This window comes from Stegodyphus dumicola, chromosome 12 (assembly GCF_044657685.1).
Source record: "Stegodyphus dumicola isolate Sdum_Otavi_A_Nest chromosome 12, ASM4465768v1".
Taxonomy (NCBI): domain Eukaryota; kingdom Metazoa; phylum Arthropoda; class Arachnida; order Araneae; family Eresidae; genus Stegodyphus; species Stegodyphus dumicola.
In genome coordinates, this window is record NC_140779.1 from 20,767,741 (window position 1) to 20,781,865 (window position 14,125).

The 14,125-nt window shown below is 35.0% G+C and overlaps 2 protein-coding genes across 3 annotated transcripts in view; one reads left to right on the plus strand and one right to left on the minus strand.

Annotated features, from left to right (window-relative positions):
• The window catches only part of LOC118189249 (serine/threonine-protein kinase pelle-like), a 77,648-nt gene that overhangs the window by 56,269 nt on the left and 7,254 nt on the right, over nucleotides 1-14,125 (plus strand). Inside the window, exons 13-15 of one of the 2 annotated variants that reach the window (XM_035359830.2) lie at nucleotides 168-225; nucleotides 312-549; nucleotides 11,368-11,421. In XM_035359830.2, the coding sequence (XP_035215721.1) occupies nucleotides 168-225; nucleotides 312-549; nucleotides 11,368-11,386 (315 nt within the window). In that variant the 3' untranslated portion in view covers nucleotides 11,387-11,421. The remainder of the gene's footprint in view (nucleotides 1-167; nucleotides 226-311; nucleotides 550-11,367; nucleotides 11,422-14,125) is intronic. The other variant, XM_035359828.2, reaches the window with a different exon arrangement.
• The window catches only part of LOC118189250 (uncharacterized), a 36,359-nt gene continuing 24,478 nt past the window's right edge, over nucleotides 2,245-14,125 (minus strand). Inside the window, exon 5 of the mRNA XM_085827532.1 lies at nucleotides 2,245-2,550. Coding sequence (XP_085683658.1) covers nucleotides 2,499-2,550 — 52 coding nt within the window. The 3' untranslated portion in view covers nucleotides 2,245-2,498. The remainder of the gene's footprint in view (nucleotides 2,551-14,125) is intronic.

A 14,125-nucleotide genomic window follows, 5' to 3' on the forward strand; every position in this document is an offset into this window, starting at 1 on the left:
CCCTACCTGCAAGATTTATTTCAAGCAATCACTGAGCATGAAAGGTATGTGAAAGGCCCATTTAACCAACTAATGGACTTTACATATTTTCTCACTAATAGTTAATCAGTCCATATTACGCATAATTATATTTTGTTCCATCTTTATTTATAATTTTTCTTGTGTAGGTTTTGCTTCAATTTGCTAAAATTAAGGAGGAAATGTCGATGGTAGACAAAATAAGACGTAAGATATTTTCATTATTTTATTAATATTTTTATTTTTAATTCCATTAAGGTTTCACAGTTAATGAAATTTTATTTAAAATGAAGGTTTGTCTAATGACAAGGGAAGCGGTGCAAAAGCCCTCAAATTGAACACAGAAATGCATTTGAGTCCAATCGAGCTTCAGCTCTATTATGATTTTCAAAAGAGTGGGCAAAGTGGAGTTTCAGGTTTCAACAAATTAAGTACTTCTCCACAAAACAATGGAATAACTGATGATACCCCAGTAATATTGGATCCAGCAAATGCTTTGAAATCTACATCTCCAAAAGTTAATGATTCAAGGTAATATTAATTTTGTTTTAGGAGAAGCAAAATATTAAAACTGTTATCTTTCAGTTTTTTTTAATGATATTTAAGTTGTACTTTAGATGTTATTATAAATTTTACTTTTATAAACTTGAGAAATAATTTAGTTTTTGCAATGTAATAGTATTATGTTGCAAATTAAAATTTGTAAGTTAATATAAATTATGTTTACCTAATTATTCCAATTTATCTGAAAACTTTCCATCAAATGTTGAAATTAATTGTGATGTGATAATTATACTTTATATAGCTAAAATTCATCTGATATGTCTTAGTTGCTAGTGAACTTGCCCATATGAAATGGACTTATGGGGCATACAAACATATGATAAAAATGCTTGCTATAACTGTGTTAAAACTATTAGGGTGTTTTGAAACTTTGTAGATGTAGGGAACCTATGAATTGTCACTTCTTTTTTGTTGAAGCCTCACAGAAGTAAGCATTAAAATACATTCAAAGTATATCAGTGTTGGGTACATTTTATATGGAAAATCTTTCTTTTATAACAATTTTTACTTCCTTGTATGAAGTAAAAAGGAAGTATTGTAATCGCAAAAAGTTTCAGGCAGCATATTTCAACGAAAATATCCATTTTAACCGCTATCGAATGCAATTTAACGATGTTTTTACGTGATATCTGTACGTAAGGACAGAATAAAATACTCTTTTCCTTAAAAAAAATAATAAAACTGCTTTAAAATTAATTCTGAAGAAAATTTTTCGTGGCGTCTGTACGAACGTACGTACGTACGTATCTCGCATAACTCAAAACGAGTAGCCTTAGAATGTTGAAGAAATTTTGCATATAGGACTGCTATAACATGTAGATGTGCACCTCGTATTTTGGTTGCAATCGACCACACCAAACGTACATAAATATATTTATATAAATATCCACTCTATTACCCGGCTCAGTGATCTCAGTTTCTTTACTCTTATATGTTTGTAAATTGTACCTTATTTTGCTTTAAAAATGATTGAATTATGTTGTTTTTATCTTCCGGTTAAGGATTTTTAGCCTTTAGTAAATCTGTGTGCAATATTTTTAGAATTATCAGCAATTTTAAAGTTGTTTAATTGCCGCTAAGCCTGTTTATAATGGCGGCCATTGATGTTTACATTTGAAACAGCAGACTAGTGGATTTGTTGCCAATCTAGAGAAACTTAGCTTTGCAACAACAAAGATAACGCATTCATTTATTATTGCCAATTAAATCATGCTTAATTCTTTCTGGAATTTTTTCGAGGAAATAAGCATTTGAGATTTACTTCATAATTTTTAATACAGCTATTTTGAGTTTTTATGTATTTTTGCTTTCTCGCGAAGTGAGAACTGAATTAATTATATGAGAAATACTCAATCATCTGTGAAAAACTGTTTCTTTTTTTGTTTTGTTTACTTAATTTCTTTTATACGTAGTTCAAGCTTTATTATAGTATTTGAATAGAACACGTGGCAATGATTAGATAATTCTTTAAATGATATACATTTTGTGCATTCTGAGTTATAATATGAATAAAATGTAATACTGTTAAGTAAACCTAGCGCCAGACTGTCGCTATGGTAAACAAAGTGAATTTTAAAAAATGCATTTATTCTATTGTGGTTTATGTGCTGTCGGCGAAGTAGGTTTAATTCAATCTAATAAGTTTAAATAAAATGCAAGAAAAAATGTGTATAATTTAATTTTCCGTACAAGGAAGTCATGTGGATCACATCAGATTTTTTACTGAATGGTTTACACAAGTTTCATAAGTATACTTATTGCATTATGTAGTTTCATGGCTTGGATTTTCTTTTCTTTCTGCTCTTTCTTTTTTTATCTCAAAACTGTGAGGATAAGGAAGATCAGTCACCTTCAACTATCCTGCTTTTCCACACTTGTTAGGCAATTTTCACTTTTCTCTGCCAGTGCATAACCTGTTACCTTGCTTGTCTAAGAATTTTGTTTCTAGAATTGCACTTGTCGGATGTCCTATAAAAAAGGGTCAGGCATTAAAACCTCAAAATATGAGACAAAGGGGTAAGAAGAAGAGAATGGAAAATGCTCTCGATTTGAGTACAAATAATTAGTAGTTCTTCTAAGATTAGCTTGGCTTCTCCAACTATTCTTTTGAGCTGATGTTTCAAAAATTTAAAAGCAACTTCCCAGAGCCCTCCTAAGTTTGGAGCTTTGTGTAAAAAAATTTCCGGAGTACTTTCTCAAAAGCCAATAAACCTGATAAATTGTCATCATGAGTTTTTTAAGATTTTGCAAACACTTCAGTTCCGTGTGAACATTTTCGGAGTTGGATGCATTATCACTGAATGCAGAATTACAGAACCTTTGCCTTGTCATGTCATAAACCACTTCAAAATTCCAGTTAAAGCTTCAAATCCCAGTATTTGTAAAAAAAAAAAAGCTCTGTGTTACGTTTCACAAGGATGGTCATCTATTAGTTTTGAGGCTGCAGTGGGCTTTTGTTGGTAGCCCTATAAACATTCATGTACAATCTGCCTTTGCCAAATTTCTGCCACCCAGAGACCAAGAAGTTTGAAGTACACATCTAAGAAGAGTTTGAGGTCTTGCATGTAAGTACTTCCTATGATAATGTTTCATTATTTTGTGACCAGCTGGCAAAACTATGATATTTCTGAATATAGCTCAGATTTGACTGACTCGAATGTCCTCCAATATGGATGGCACCGTTTTTATCTAAAAAGGGATAAATAAATCTTTTTTGACTTGACAGGCATTCCTATTTTAAGGGTGGCAATTTCTAAAGAGAAAAAGTTTACCTCAACTCTGTTAATTACAATATCTCGAACACTATTTAGTTCTTCTGACTTCACTGGTTCTCTTTGTTGGTCAGATGGGTTTCTTGTATTTTGTGTCCTGAAAACAAAACTTAAAACTCTGATTAATTTCAAATAATTATTAGTCTTGTTCATGAGATTATCTAAAACATCATTATCTAGAATCAAAATAAATACAACTCTCACAGAAGGCTGCATTGCCTTTAGACAAAGATCTTCTGTAGAGCGTATCAAACCTGGACTCATATGTCTCTCGTTGTAAAAACTATGGACCATGCCACTTGTGTGTCTGCATTCTGCTACGTTCAAGCAACTGGGTTAACTCTGTCTGATGACTTTTGGTTGAAGTCAAGTCTGGAGCACCCAATAGGACATTGTCAATGTAGAAGTTGGTGAAAACTATGGATGAGGCTAGAAGAAAGTCTTTTCCTTCATCAAAAGCTATTTCATCAAGTGTTTGCTGGGCTAAGAATGGAGCGCACATGCTGTTGCCTATATAACCATTTGAAGAGTGTAGGCCTTTACTGTAGAGTCAATGCTTCTCTCCCAGAGAATTCTTTGAAGATCGAGTTGGGACTTGTTTAAATGTTTTTTAATGTCTCCATTAATGCATAAAGATGTTTTCTAAATCTTAATATAACAGGAAAAAAGGTCTTGTATCACTTCCCTTCAGAGGAACTTCATTGAGACTAGTTATAGAGACTGACTGCTAGTTGTGCTTGTGTTGAAAACTATGCACAGTCAAGTCATGTTCTTGTCTGATCTATAGATTCCATGTTGAGGTAAATAGTAAACTACCTCTGAAGTAGTTTCCCTTTTAATCCTAACCAGATGATAGAAATTTTCATATTCTTGCATGAATTCAGTATTATAACACTTTCATTGTTTGGCTTCCAGATGTCTCCAAAGCTACTGAAGCATTTTGACATAAAATTCATGGAACTTTCCAAATTTATGTTATATGCATCAGGTTTAATTGACATTGGTATGACAAAATGACTGCTGGGTTTTCAATGGAGAACCTGAACATTCTTCACAATATCTCAACTCATCACTCAGGGTTATTGGTAATTTTCTACATTTTCTATCTCTCAAAATGACTTATTAGTATTTGGTTTAATGTGTACATGTTTGCAGATAACTAACAGTGGAAAGTTATGGAATTATTTTCTAAAGAACTAGAAGTTGCATTTGAGCCTGATGCCCTATAACCAAATACAGTTTATGGAAACAACAGTTTGTTATTTTCTGTACGAACCTTTCGGCGTTTAATAAACACTAAAAAGTAACTTGCCTTCAAGCAATAAATCAACTTTCTTGCCTTTACAAAATTCAGAGTGTGCTAAGACAGTGCTAGGAATTTTTATTTCCAAAATTTAATTAATATAGATGGACTAATATCAGTTATTTTTGGAGGACCAAAAAGTCTAAATTCCATTTATTTTCATTTTCTTTAAATCTGATAATTCACCTTATACTTTTGTTTCAATATGTAGAATGAAACCATTAATTACTGAAGTAAGAGAAAAAAATCTCTTGCTGTTTTAATCTCACTAAAATTAGCACATTCAGCACTTATAAAATTACTACTGTGTGTTCATCAATTATTTTTTATATGATCTACTTAGCATTTCTTGAAGTTTTTTAGCTGACTCTTAATTAAGAGTGAGATAATTTATAACATTTTAAATTTGCATATCTACAGTTATTCTTTTGTTCTAGTAATGGTCTGGAGCAAAGATGGACAAACTACGGCCCTCGGGCCAACTCTGGCCCGTCGGAAGCTTCTATCCGGCCCACTGATAGAATTTTAATTTGTCGGTCGGAGGCAAATTAAAAGAAATATATATTTATATATCCATATCCTTTTCTACTTTGTTTAGATATTATTTTTTTTCTTCCTTTTATTCAAAGGACTGATGATCTTTTTACTTTCTCTGTTTTTGTTCCACAAAACATAAATTGATGAAAATGGCAAGCACAGACAGCTTTCAATCGGTAAAGTGTTAAAAACGGAAGTTCTTTGTTAGTTGTAGCTGTAGATTGGCGCCAACAAGCGTTATCTCTTTCTTGGGGAGCAGATATATGGAAATCCAATATAGGTGAATTAGACCTCATATGTGGCAGACTGTGCATTTTTAAACTCCAGCCAGTGGCTTTTTCTTTTGATGCAAAATCTAATAGTATTGACTGCGTATGGAAAGATTGTGGATGTATAGCATCATTGTGAATAGTGGAGAAATTATTAAATTATAGCATAGCTAGTGCTTGTTTGGGTTATTCGAAAAATATTTCAACCCCAAAATGGCTACTAAAAGACATAAGGTTGATTCAGAGTGCCGTGCTTTTAGTGATGAATGGACCTGGAAATATGTTTTTACAGTTGTAAAAGATAAACCTGTAGCGAATAGTTTATCCAACAGATGGCAGTATCTGCCAAGCTCCTTTGGTAATTGTCAGTGCGCATGCGCAAGCGGAGTGTAAAAAGAAGTATGTTATTAGGAGAATGAGCTTTCGTTAATAATGTTGCTGCGCGTTTTCGCTGTGTAAATAAAAGTATATTTTTATATCATAGATGTTCTTTACTCTCTAATGCGAAGCACTAGGTTAGTGCACGAATCTCTTCTGATTCAGAAACCATTTTCAAACCGTGGATCACCACAATAAAAAGTGGCGTCCGCGACAGGACGCATTAGTTAGGTAAAGGACACTTTTGATGGTTTAACAGCAGAAATGGAAGCCTTGAAAGTAAGAAGAATACCACTGCGTGCAGCCTTCACGAAAGCATATAATAGCCTACATGGACATTTGAATGAGTCAGAATTGAACAGTGATGTTCTATTATCGTCCCTGGAAATCCTGGAAGATAAAGGAATTCGACTACAACAGTTGGATGAAGAAATATTGGATCTCCTATCAAAATCGAAAGAAGTCTCGCAAGAAGAATATACTAAAGAATTTGAGTCATGTGAGACTTACAAGGAGAAATTAATAGCTGCCAGGATGAAAGTGAAGCAAATCACTGTGAAACTAGAGAAAAATTTGCTGACTCATGCATCGGTAAATGAAACCAGAACTGTTGATTCAAGAACAACGGCAACGAATTTGAAGCTTCCGAAAATAAATTTGATTGAATTTACAGGTGATCCACGACAATGGTTGAATTTCTGGAATACCTTTAGTAAGATACACGAAGATCCAGTGCTAGATGATCATTTGAAATTCGTATATCTGATCCAGGCTACTGCTGCCAAATCGAAAGCACGGGAAATAGTGCAGAGTTTCCCGACAACTAAAGAAAATTATCCGAAAGTCATCGAACATTTAAAGAATCGTTTTGGACGTGAAGATATTCTTATACAAGTGTACGTTCGGGATTTATTGAATCTTGTGTTGATAAATAATAATGCAACCAAAAAGGACTTTGCGCTATCATCGTTGTACGACAGTTTAGAAACAAAACTGCGTGCTCTGGAATCTCTCGGTGTGACTGAAGATAAATACGCTAGTGTTATTTTTCCGTTAGTTGAATCTTGCCTGCCCCCTGACATCTTACGCGTGTGGGAGAGGGAACGGGAGAGCTCGTCACAACAAGGTAAGAGCGATCTTGAATCTATTCTTCTGTTTTTGAAAAATGAAGTGATATCTGAAGAGAGAATTAAATTAGCGCGTTTTTCTTTTGATAAAAGTAGAAAATCTAAAAGTTACATTAATGATGAGTCTAATATTCCTACTTGTAATGATTTGTATACAGGAGACAAATTTAAAGAAAATGTTCCTATTAAGAAAGTTGAGGAATCGTGTTTATTTTGTGATAAGCCGCATTTAACAGAAAAATGTTTTAAAGCTAGTACGCTTACATATCAGGATAAAAAAGATTTAATATTTAAGAAGGGTTTATGTCTATTATGCTTGAAGAAAAACCATATTTCTCGTAACTATAAGTCCAAGGTTAAGTGTTTAATTTGCCAGAAAAGGCATTTGGCAGTAATGTGTCAACAAGTTCCTTCTCAATTGAAAGAGACTAAACAAGTAGAGCCTGTGGCGAAAAATGAGGTCAATGTTTTGGCTAGCAGATCCGCGAGCTCCGATGTGTTACTACAAACATTAATCGTAAGGGTAAAAAATGGCAACAGGGAAAGGTTAGTCAGAGGGATTATAGATACGGGTTGCGAGAGAAGTTATTTAACGAAAGATATTACAGATTCTTTGAAATGTAACAGTGTTGGTGAAGTGACATTAGTTCATAAATTATTCGGAGGTGTAGAAACAAAAGAAAAATTGCATTCTAAATATATAGTTAATTTGAGTAGCCTTGATAATAAATATGTATGTAGTGTGCATTGTTTAAGTGAATCTGTTATCTGTTCTGATGTTAAGAAAATACCTAAAGGTCCTTGGTTGAAAGAACTTCGTAAATTAAATATTCAAGTGTCAGATGTAGAGGGTAATGCTCTCGAAAACGAAAGTGACATTAAATTGTTGATAGGTTCTGATATTGCTGGAAAATTATTCACCGGAAATATTAAATGTTTACAAAGTGGTCCGGTCGCGATGGAAACAAGTTTGGGATGGATTTTAATGGGTAAAATTCCAGCGAAGGAATCTTCGGGTATAAATGATTCTCTTGCATGTGTTTCTTTATTGCTAAACGAAAGATCAGCAGAAAACTTGTGGAAGTTAGACGTTATTGGTATAAATGACCCAGTTGAATCTAAAAAGAAAGCTGAAATTCATGAGGAGACCATGCAATATTTTGAGGAAAATTTGAATTTGGATTCAGACGGGAGATATGAAACTGCATTACCTTGGGTACTGGACCCCTCTCGCTTGTCTAATAATAAAACGTTGGCAGAAAAACGCCTGACTAATACGCGAAGGAAATTATTAGATTCGAATCAAATTAAAGTTTATCAGGAAGTATTTAAAACTTGGTTGAAGGAACGAATTATTGAAGAGGTAAATGAAGGCGAAGTAGATAGAGAGCACTATTTGCCTCATAGGCCGGTTTTTAAAGAATCTAGTGAAACTACGCGAGTAAGGCCAGTTTTTGATGCTTCGGCACACGCCAAAGGAGAACTTTCCTTAAATGATTGTCTTGAGAAAGGTCCCAACCTAATAGAAATAATTGCAACATTGTTGAATCGTTTTCGGAAATATCCTCTTGCAGTAATTTCAGACATTGAGAAAGCTTTCTTGCAGATTGGTATAAGAGAGAAGGATAGAGATTATTTGCGTTTCTTTTGGAAAGGTGCAAAAGAAGAGAATACTAAAATTTACAGACATAGTCGCGTGGTTTTTGGGCTTAACTGTAGTCCATTTTTGTTAGCCGCTACGTTGAACTATCATTTAAATCGTGCCCCAGATCAGTTTGCAGTTACAGCCAACATTTTGAAGGAGTCCTTCTATGTTGATAATTGCCTGACTAGTTTTAAGAATGTTGAAGAATTGAATAGATTTGTACTAGAATCGAGAATGTTATTGTCACTGGGAAAGTTTAATCTTAGAGGATGGCAGTCGAATTGTGAAACCGAAATAATTCCCAACTCTAAATTAGATACATTCGTTTGCGTTCTAGGGTTAAATTGGGATTTGAAGGATGATACTCTTTCTTGTAAAATTGAGTCACTAAAGAAAGAGGAGATTGTCGCGAGTAAACGAACACTCCTTTCTTGCGCGCATAAGTTATTTGACCCAGTAGGCTTCCTTTCTCCCGTTACCCTGTTCCCAAAGGTGATATTGAAAGAGTGTTGGAAATTACGATTAAATTGGGATCAAAAATTGCCAGAACATTTAGAAAAGAATTCCATACAATGGGTAAAGGAAATGAAACTGCTGTCTGATGTCAAAATTCCTAGATGGCTTAATATTGACAGATCGGTTAACGAAGATGTAAGTCTTCATGTTTTCAGCGATGCCAGCAAGCATGCCTATGCTACCTGCATTTTCTTAAGAGTGAAGACCGAAAATAAGGTTTATTTAAATTTTGTGCAAGCACGCACTAGAGTTAAGCCTTTAAAGAGTATATCCATTCCTCGTTTGGAATTATTATCCTGCTTAATCGGAGCACGCTTGGGACGTATGGTCTTTTCAGATTTGAACATGCCAAATTTAAGAACATTCTTCTGGACTGACTCAACAACCGCTTTGTGCTGGATCCAGCGAGACGTACGGTGGGGAACTTTCGTTTGGAATCGTGTCCAAGAAATCAGAACACTTACAAAAATAGAAGATTGGCATTACATCCCTTCGGAGCTGAATGCCGCCGATCTCCCTTCTAGAGGCTGTTCAGTTAAACAGTTTTTGCTGTCGAAATGGTGGGAGGGCCCATCATGGCTGTTAGAACCAGAATCGTCATGGTCAAGAGGCACCGATTTGCCGGACGAAGAGATCATAAATTCAGAAAGGCGTAAATCAGTATTGACAACTCTTAACAAAGATTCTAAACCTGACAATTGGTATTACAGGTACTTTTCATCCATAAAGAAAATTGTACGCATGTTAGGTTGGATTCTTAGGTTTTACTTTAAATTACGAAGAATTACAAACGAAACCTCCAAAATTTTGTCAGTTTCGGAAATTGAAAGAGCTGAGATAACTCTTATGTTATTGGTTCAAAGAGAATCATTTAAGAGTGTGAACGATGATAAAATTAAAGACCTCAGACCTATAGTTGATCGTGATGGTTTGATCAGAGCTAAAACCAATATTTCTTATCGCGACGATACTGATGACTTTAAGTTTCCTGTCATTTTGCCATCTGATCATGCAGTAGTAAACTTACTAATAATGAATGCACATAATGAGCTGCTGCATGCTGGTACTTCTATGGTGATGTCTCATTTGCGGGAAAAGTATTGGATCCTCAAAACTCGTAAGACAGTACGAAACTGCATTAGAAAATGTGTTAAATGTCAAAGATTTAAATCCAAAAGTTGTGATGTAACTCCAGGAATTTTGCCGAAAGATAGAGTACGTGATGCAAATGTTTTTGAGATAGTGGGTGTCGATCTGGCAGGACCCCTCTACCTTAAGGATGGTCGAAAAGCTTATATTGTTCTTTACACATGTGCGGTCTATAGGGCCATTCATCTGGAGTCAGTAACATCCTTGACAACTGAAGCTTTTTTCCAGTCATTGAGACGTTTCATTTCTCGTCGCGGAAGACCATCTATAATATACTCAGACAATGGCAGTAATTTTAAAGGAGCGGAGAGCCTTCTGCATACAATTGATTGGGAGAGTCTGCGATCAAAAGCCGCTGAGCAAAGAATTCAGTGGAAATTTATTCCTCCTTCCGCACCTTGGTGGGGCGGTTGGTGGGAACGTTTAGTTCAAATGGTGAAACAGATTCTGAGAAAAGTTCTAGGTCGTGCTGCCCTGGATTACGAGGAGTTGGTTACAGTACTATGCGACTGTGAGAGAGTAATCAATACTAGGCCACTTACCTACGTGTCGGAAGACGTTGAAGATTCATCCCCATTAACTCCAGAAATGTTCTTGCGGGAGATTTCCAAATCAGGAGTACCTGATATCGATACAGTGGATAAGGAAAAACTGAGTAAACGAGCTAAGTATCTACAAAAGGTGAGAGAACAACTTAGAGCAAGATTCCGTGTGGAATATCTAGGACAGTTACGTCGGCAGTCCATTAAAAACTCTATAGCTAAACCTCTCCAGGTGGGTGAAATTGTTCTACTTGAAGATAACAACAAAAAACGTGCTTTTTGGAACCTGGCGCGTGTCATAAAGCTGCTACCTGGTCGTGATGGACAAATAAGACTTGCTGTCATAAAAACAGAGACTTCTGAGTTTCTGAGACCAGTGCAAAGACTGTACAGACTTGAGCTGGATAACCCAGTCCAAAAGGATATGATTGAAAATATTCCTATGACTACCAGCAGTGGTAGAACTGTGAAACCAGTGATATGTCTGTGAAATGTTTTGTACTTGTTTGAATACTTTGTAATAATTTGATTTATTTTTATTTTTCTAGGTTTAGTATTATCTGTTAATATGTCTAGAAAATTATGGAATGCTGCATCTCCAGGTAAATTTGTATTTCAATTTAATTAGAACATCTTGGTAGGCATAATTTTATACTTCAATATTGTATACTGTACTATTATGCATATATTATACTTAACAGATGTGTGAATTTACCTCCCAGTAAATTCAGGTGGGAGGAATATGTAGCGAATAGTTTATCCAACAGATGGCAGTATCTGCCAAGCTCCTTTGGTAATTGTCAGTGCGCATGCGCAAGCGGAGTGTAAAAAGAAGTATGTTATTAGGAGAATGAGCTTTCGTTAATAATGTTGCTGCGCGTTTTCGCTGTGTAAATAAAAGTATATTTTTATATCATAGATGTTCTTTACTCTCTAATGCGAAGCACTAGGTTAGTGCACGAATCTCTTCTGATTCAGAAACCATTTTCAAACCGTGGATCACCACAAAACCAGTGTGTCTTATCTGCAATGAAGCTGTGGCAGTCTGCAAAGAATATAACATTTCCCATCAAAGCATAAGAATTCCAATTACGAGCAATGTACGAATATGAAAGAAAACAAAATGCAGAAGATGTAAAAATTATCAGGCCGACAAAATTTTTTTCAAGAAGGTAAACAGCATCCAAGAAGCAGCTACACATGCAAGTTACATTGTTGTATACAATATTGATAAAAAATAATAAAGCTCTCAGTGATGGGGAGTTTGTTAAACCATGAATGCTCCAAGTTTGTGATGTTTTATGTCCAGACAAGAAAAATATGAGACTATAAGCTTGTTTCGAAAAACGGTGACTTCTAGAATCGAAGACATCGATAAAAAATTGATATCACAATTAGAGTCAAAGATTAGTCAGCTTACATTTTGCTCCATAGCTATGGATGAAAGCACTTATATAAATGATGCTGCTCAATTAGTATTATTTATAAAAGGTGTTGATGAGAACTTTGAAATTACCTAGGAACTGGCGTGCATGCGTTCTTTAAAGGAAACTACAATGTGTGTGTGAAACAAACTGTGATATTTTTTGTGAATTTCAGCAAGGGCTTTTAACTTTGAAAGTGCCTATAACAAATATATGTAATATTACGACCGATGCATCACCAAATATGACAGGAAAAAAATCTGGATTTCGTGGACTCTAATCAGAACTTTCCCAGGAACAGTGTTGTTTTTCTACATTGTGTTATACATCAAGATGCTTTGTGTAAATCTGCACTGAATGAGAAACCCGTGTTTGATGCAGTCGTGAAGCTTGTAAATACTATTCAATCTCATGGGTTTACTCACGGTGATTTCGAGATTTTCTTTAGTCCGTGCAATCTGAATACTCTGATGTACTGTATTACATGAAATTGAGGTGGCTTAGTGCAAAATGTGTTCTTAAGTGAGTTTGGCAACTGAAAGACGACATTCTTTCGTTTTTCCGTGAGAAACAGTGTTCTGCTGAGTGCAAAATGTTAGGAAATACAGAATGGCTTTCGGAATTTGCATTTTTCACAGAACTTCTTTGTCGTATGAGCAACTTGAATGTCAAGATGCAAGGGAAAAATCAATTTATCGACGATATCTGTGCCCATCTCAAAGCTTTTAAACTGAAACTTAATCTGTTTACTGGGCAACTAGCTAAGAATGACTTGTCTCATTTCCCGAGGTTAAATTCAATACACTCAGTAAATGAAGAGAAGCTTAAGAATTATGAAGATGACTTGGAAAAACTGCATTTTGAGTTTGGATGAAGATTTCAGTGCCATTCGAACAGAATTGGATATTTTTACAATGCCTTTCAACATAAATTGTGAAGCAGTGAGGTCAGATTTGCAGCTTGAATTAATTGAGTTGCAATCTAACAGTCATCTCAAGCAGTTGTTTGTAAATATGCCAAAGTTAGAGTTTTACAAATCGTTATTGAAAGTAAGTTTCTGAAATTTAATATCTCACTCCCAGAAAATCAGTACTATGTTTGCCTCATCATATATATGTGAACAAGTGTTTTCAACTATGAACTCTAGAAAGAATTATTTTAGAAGTAAAAACTGACAAATGAGCATTTAGCTTCGTTCCTTAGAATTAGTACATCTCACTTCGTCTCATTCGTCAGTTCATCTCATTAACATATTTAAATTATACTACTTGTATATTGTTTTTAAAATTTTATAAAAATTTATCTTGGCCCGCCAAACTTTTTATTTTCGATGTTTGGCCTGCAACCAAAAACGTTTGCCCATCCCTAAATAATGATTCAGCCTCCAAAACTTTAAATAATGATTCAGCCTCCAAAACAGTATAGTAGTTAGGGGAGCCTACTGCGATTTCAAAGGGCTAGGGTTCGAATCCCTGAGAAAGCATGGATGTTTGTAAATGTATAATGTTTTTGTGGCATGGGGGCACTCTAAATATGGCAAGCCAAAAGCCCTCTCGATAGGTTGATGGTAGGGGAAGAAGGGTGGGAGAACCTCTGACTTGTTATCCTGGGATGATTTCCATCAAAATTAGGGGCAGAACTAAGTAAAGTATGGTGCTCAAGGCTCTTGCCAATGCCAGGTGCAATCTTGATTTCCTTCCACAATGTTGAATGTTTCGGTTTGAGATATTCATGGACTTGTTCTGATGTTAATGTTAGACAAGTGAGATAAGTCACAACACAACACAACACATTCATATATGTTATCTAAGGTTTGAATTAACTTTGCTTGGCTATTGCAGTGTAAATAAAAGCATTTTTGAAATTCTGTTAAATGAGGATT